Source organism: Sinocyclocheilus anshuiensis, unplaced genomic scaffold, assembly GCF_001515605.1.
Source record: "Sinocyclocheilus anshuiensis isolate Anshui unplaced genomic scaffold, SAMN03320099.WGS_v1.1 scaffold813, whole genome shotgun sequence".
In the NCBI taxonomy this organism is placed as follows: Eukaryota; Metazoa; Chordata; class Actinopteri; order Cypriniformes; family Cyprinidae; genus Sinocyclocheilus; species Sinocyclocheilus anshuiensis.
Window position 1 is genome coordinate 1,691,815 of NW_015540942.1, and position 6,327 is coordinate 1,698,141.

The 6,327-nt window shown below is 35.4% G+C and overlaps 2 protein-coding genes across 3 annotated transcripts in view; both read right to left on the reverse strand.

Moving 5' to 3' along the window:
• The window catches only part of LOC107689689 (RNA-binding protein FUS-like), a 10,606-nt gene extending 10,210 nt beyond the window's left edge, over nucleotides 1-396 (reverse strand). The window contains exon 1 of the mRNA XM_016487809.1: nucleotides 347-396. Within this exon, the coding sequence (XP_016343295.1) occupies nucleotides 347-396 (50 nt within the window). The remainder of the gene's footprint in view (nucleotides 1-346) is intronic.
• A 2,316-nt stretch (nucleotides 397-2,712) lies between these two features.
• The window catches only part of LOC107689709 (serine protease 33-like), a 5,320-nt gene continuing 1,705 nt past the window's right edge, over nucleotides 2,713-6,327 (reverse strand). For both annotated transcript variants that reach the window (XM_016487827.1, XM_016487826.1), the window contains exons 4-7: nucleotides 5,492-5,657; nucleotides 5,147-5,418; nucleotides 3,575-3,741; nucleotides 2,713-3,503 (exon numbers count right to left, since the gene is read on the reverse strand). In XM_016487827.1, coding sequence (XP_016343313.1) covers nucleotides 3,255-3,503; nucleotides 3,575-3,741; nucleotides 5,147-5,418; nucleotides 5,492-5,657 — 854 coding nt within the window. In that variant the 3' untranslated portion in view covers nucleotides 2,713-3,254. The remainder of the gene's footprint in view (nucleotides 3,504-3,574; nucleotides 3,742-5,146; nucleotides 5,419-5,491; nucleotides 5,658-6,327) is intronic.

A 6,327-nucleotide genomic window follows, 5' to 3' on the forward strand; every position in this document is an offset into this window, starting at 1 on the left:
GAGTGACGTGACATGTGGCCAAGTATGGTGACCCATACTAGGAATTAGTGCTCTGCATTTAACCCATCCAAAGTGGGTTTGATGGAAATTGACGGAAATTTTTTTGTCCATACAACAGAAGTCAGCAGTAACCAAAACCATTTTTTTGGTTGAACTATCCCCTTAATACAACTAAACGAGCTCCCGTTTCTTAAAAAACGAACCGTCTTGAATCTCATAATTCATTAATCATACAGGGAGCGTCCCAGTTTCTGTCGCGTTAATAGGAGTGTAAATGTATGGGAAGCCAAACAACCCAAAAGTGGGAAGAAACAGCGCGGTATTAAAGTGTTCGCGCCGCGCTGACCTGTCATCGGCGCGGCTCAATGGACCGACTCGACAGCACAGAGAGGACATGTTTACTAGCGCCACCGAACTGACAGCGCGGCGCGAACATTACTCTCCGCAGAAGTTCGTTTTTTTTCCTGCGCATAACATAATGAAGAGTTATTACATTTCTTTTGCTTATTATCTTTCATATTACTACATGTAAACAGTAGTGTTAGCTACTTTGAAGCACGTATAGCCTATATTTAGTAGTCACGTTCACAGCAGAAACTTCCATTATCCTCTTAGAATTAAAATATTTTATGGTTTCGTTCATCAAGGAATATTTTAAGTACATTTTACATTTAAGGATATTTTTGTAACTGTAGCATATGATTATACTTGAAAAAAATAGTAAAATGTACTGATACTTTTCTGTCAGGACATAAATTTTCCCTTATGGAAATACGGAAATTAACAATGGTTTTACTATCGTAAAAGTGCAGTAACCATGGATTGATTGTCATTTTTTTTAACCCACAGTTTAACTACAAATGTATGGTTAAAAGGTTAGTGTAATAAAGTCATGGTTAATTTTAATGTGTTTTCCGATAAACCTAAAACACAATGCAGTGCAAAATTCAAAATACATCATATTGAATTTACATACACTGTCCCTACTTTTTAAAGAGTTTTTTTCATTAATTACAATTTATTTATTTATTTAATTTGGAGTGTAGAGAAAAGCCTTACAAACCGTATCCATTATATAAAATTGCAATGTTAAAGTTAAATAACAACGTTCCCTTTACTAGAGACAACAAAATAATACTGAACTATTATTACACAGCCTAGTATATATATATATGGGAATATATATACTAGGCTATTTAATAATAGTTCAAATTTAAAATGGGCAATATTGTGCTGAATGTAGAACTTGACGACAACAACAATAATAACTAAGTACAAAACAAAATAAAATAAAAAAATATATATATATATTAGAAGCTGGGTGTGCTCCTCAAGAGGACTATGGTATTGTAAATTTATTAAAGTCTTATATATTTTATATTTGCAGTTTTTCAAAGTACAACTGTTTACATGTAGTAGAAAGGTAAGCAAAAGAAATGTAATAACTGTAATGAAATTAAAACAATTATAAATCATTATTCAGCAAAAAAAGAATAGAATAAATAAAAGCACAAGTTGTTGGAAAGTATGTATAAGGTGTCAATTATAAGTAAGTACTGTGTTAAAGCTTATAATAGCACCAATTGAATCAACACAAACAACATTTCTGAGGAAAAATATTAATTATAAGTAAGCTTACACTTATTCTAAGTTAGATCCACTATTGTATGCTGTTGCCGTATGGCAACATATCATAAAGTACCTTAAAATAATATTTTTTTCAAAAATTTTTTTTACAGCACTTCAAGTTAAGCCATTCTTAGAAAAGAAAAAGATTCAAATATTTTTTTCTATAGGTCTATCATAATGCGTGCGGTAGAGGGTTAATACCGCGCTGTTTCGTCCCACTTTTGGGTTGTTTGGCTTCCCATATAAATGGGGTGTCGGGAACGCCAGATCATTTTAACATTTTTAATTAATTAAAACTGAATTTAAATCTATGTATAGAGGGCTCGGACGCAAATATAGATCAGTAGAACAAACTGGTTAAAACTGAAAGCGCTGCAAACAAAATGGCGGATGCCGACATGTTCTTCTTTTTCTTTTCACAAATAACCCATAAATGCATCAAATACGTCTATCGCTTCTGTAACGTGCATAACATCACTAAATGTCCTCACCATGTGCGAGTGACCCAGAAAGAAAATCTGGGGGAAATTACGAGGTGCGTTTTGCATCAGATGCTATGTTTTTGCAAATCCTTTATCGACTATAATAAAACGCGAAAACATATTGCATTGGCCGAATCTTACCATTTGACGCCATAATCGCGCGTGAAATCCTTTTAGGAGCTTGAGCAGAAGACCAACGTAAGCAATGCTGCATTCACCTTCGGTTATATCGATATTAACTGCGCAACTGTGAGGCTGACGCTGTTGTGTACGTTTGAGCTTGTAGGCGGCACCGGTGATGTCACACTATCATCCATTCAGCTTTTGGACGTTTACAAAACGTTTAGTCTACAATAAGCTATTATACAGTAAACGCATACAATTGCACATTTAAAACCACTTAAAATCCAGACTTAAAGATCAAAGATGTATTTTCTTGAAAGACATTAAATCAAAGAATCTTGAGTTATGTTGGAGTCCCAAAAAGTGATGCATAAAAATAAAGCTCAAATTGCTTTGCAATGGATATAACTGTGCATCCTAAAATAATAATAATAATAATAAATCAATAAAAACATGAGCAAAAGGGAAAACAGGTGGCATTCTAATTTAATATAAATTCTACAATTATTTAAGAAGTTACAACACTGGTATTGAATGCATGAGTGACAGCAGTAGAACACACCAAGCTGTAATGTGCAATAATATGCCTTGTGCAATCAAATTAATTAGATTTTTCATCACAAATAATCAATACAAGAAATACAAAATGATATTGTATTTATCCTGTTAATTAGGATATTGGCATTTTACAGTGTTCCAAGGTCTTGGTGACATTACTGAAATTGCATTAAAAAAAAAAATCTAATACACAATAACCACAAACTAGATCTGTGCTTAGGAAGGATCAGATGGCCAGATCTCCTCATCATAAACATGTCACATATTACATTAATATTAAAAATAATTTGCAATACCTCTGAAGCTTTGCAGTGAGTACATGTTTTGCCCCACGAAAGCATTCAAAATATGGCAAATCAATGCCACACAAACAAAACTTGTGGTGTTTCAAAACTTGAGATTGTGTTTCACATGTACACTGCATATACTTAACTAATATACTATCTATACAACACTAATACACTATCTATACAAAAGTATTAATGCAAAAGAGAGGCCTAGAACCAGAGGCGTTTGACTTTCACTCCTCCGAGCGTGACCGAAAAAGTGAGCTTCTGGAACTGTGGTGCGGATGAGACTCGCAAAGCTTGAGACTCTGGAATAGATACCTGGCCGGTTCTTCTGAGCACACCCAAGTCCAAAACTCACAACCCCTGCTTGAATCCAAGTCCCATTGCCACCAGGACAAACCAGAGGGCCTCCAGAGTCCCCCTGTAAGAGACAAATTATGATATTTACATGGTAGATAATCAGTACAATGGCAGTGTGATAGCATCACATACCTGACAGGAATCCTTGCCTCCCTCTGTATATCCAGCACAGATCATGTCTGATAGGATGTCGACTGTTACTAAATCAGATGACAAAATCTGATACATTGACTGGCAGGAGGACTGGTCAATAATGGGCAGCTGCACTTCCCGGAGCGCCCCGACTCCAGTGAGGGAAACTATTTAAAGGTAAAACAGAGCGAATGCGAATTACGAAATACAAATAATTATCACATGTCAAATACATTGTTAAACTACCATAACATAAAATGGGAATAGATCTGTGATAAGCTAGTAGGCTTTGTCCATACATTTTTTTGCATGACCGCTATGTGATACATGTATTTGCTACTGACAGAAAGCAGTCTTATCTCTTATCTATCATTTCCATGTCAAATCATTTTTATCTTTTCCATGCAGCAGCAATGGAAAATCTGCATACATGCAAGGCATCAGGAAACATTGTTTCTCACTCTAGAGGACAATAAATAAATCTTCTGAATCTTATATATTGTGCATGAATTATAATAATATTCTGAATATTATGTTCCGGGTCAATTTGACCCATTTAGATTGCCGAGATGTCAGAAATACTGGAAAACTTATGTTCTTCCTGAAATTGTGTGACTTTTTCTCATTTAGGGTCATGAACTGCAAAGTGTTGACACTCTGATGTGTTGTGGAAAATACTGTACATACAAATTTTCTATAACGATTAAGATGTTTGAGGGTCAATTTGACCCGCCTATTTCATCCTTGAAGGCCGCTGCACAGACTCGAAATAGAAACATTTTATGTTTTTTTTTTAATGTCAGTCTCTCACCTACTTTCTGAGGGTATGTACATTTATACATTTGGCAGACGCTTTTATGTGAAGAAATTTGCACTGCATTGGAGGCATACATTTTTATCAGTTCAAGCATGTTCAGTTAGCTGGAAACTGAACCCATTCAATTTGAAAACACACTTCTGTGAAAACACATGGAAGTACTTTTCTACACGTCTTCTGTTTAAAATGTTTTAAAACATACTTACAATACTGTTTATAATGTTTACACTGTATGAAAAATTATTCTGAATACAGTTTTAAAAATCAAATGTTCTCATGTTTATTTATTGGTAATGGGTGAGAAGCATTATTGTTCAAGGTTTGCTGTTTTTCGATATTTTTGTTTGGTTTTCTTTTCATAGTGTGATTTTTGGTCAATTTAAAGATCCTACCCAGATTTAGAACCTATTGTAATACAAGTACAAAAAAATCAATAGTTCAGTATGAAGTAAATGTGCTCTACTCATTCCTCTTGCTTTTGAACTCTTTCTCCTCCTTTCCCACTTAAATATCTTGGCAATATCTCAACTGTATTGCATATTCTCACAATTAGGCGATTATCTAAATGTCCATGATTGCTTCTAACCTCATCCCCTTTGTCCACCGTGACTACCACTACTGAAATGAAATGGAAATCCAGCTGTCACTCCAAAGACAAAATCCACATGTACAGTACAAAGCCTTAGCCATGAGTTTAAACAGTAAAATATGTTCTTTTCTGTAGTTCCCCCTTATTTCCTTTATAATGCACTTACCACCCGCCTGTGTGTGTCCCCAACCTGTGACATAGCATAAGGTTCCACTGTTAAACTGGAATCCAGCATATGGCAGACACACAGGCTGGATCCTGTCTGACCAGGTGACCGGAGAGCGCAGCTTCACTAAGGCTACATCTCTGCCCTTCTGAGGGTTTGTGTATCCTTCTGGAACAACCACTCGCTGCACCTGACTGACCATCTCAAACTGGTTATAGCCATTGAGCAGATGGCGTCCCATGTACAGGCGATACGAAGACACGTCTGAGGGGCTGAGGATAGAAGATAAGAGAATATTAACTTCTCTACAATCAACACCGGCATTGATAATATGATAATACTTACTTAGGAAAGCAGTGTGCAGCAGAGAGGACCCAATTTTTTGCAATTATGGATCCACCGCAAACATGGACATTGGCTCCCATCTGAATGTCCACTTGCCATGGCCATGCCCCTACTGATGCTTCAACTCCTCCCACGATACGCTTCCCTAGCGGAGGCCTGCCGCACACTTGCGTGAACACGTCAGAGGAGATTTAGTGTACATACAGTGTAGAGATTTTCTTACCAGATCACACCTGCCCTACAACACCCCTAGAGTATCATTACAACTTCTCACTATATTAATAAGGAGCACGAACAGGAGCATAAGGCATGAGTGAAAACTGTTGTGGGTAAGGTTACAAACTTAAAAAGGAGGAGAAAGTTTATAAAGGTCAATGATGTGATGCTCTTTTTTTTTAAATCCAGATCTATTAATCTATTAAAAAATGCATAAAAATGAAATAAATAATAAAAAAAGACCTGAATACACTTTTTTTTATTTTTCCTGTGATTAACATGTTTTCACTTTCTGTAATTTGGATATGTAATGTGAGGTTTCAAGTAAAAATATCTAGGTGTGACTCAGGGGATTTGTTGTAATTCATGGGAAATTCTGAAACTCAAACAGTAGAACATGGTGCTAGCAACCCCAAGGTCATGGGTTCAATTTCTAGGGAAAGCATAAACTGGTGACTTGAAACCTTGAATGCAATGGAAGTCATTTTGGATTTAAAAAAAAAAAAATAATAATAAAAATCTGCTAAATGCATTAATGTAAATATAAATGAAAAAGCTGTTTAGCATAAAAATGTGTTATTAAATTTATATATATAAATATAATTATATATATTTATATA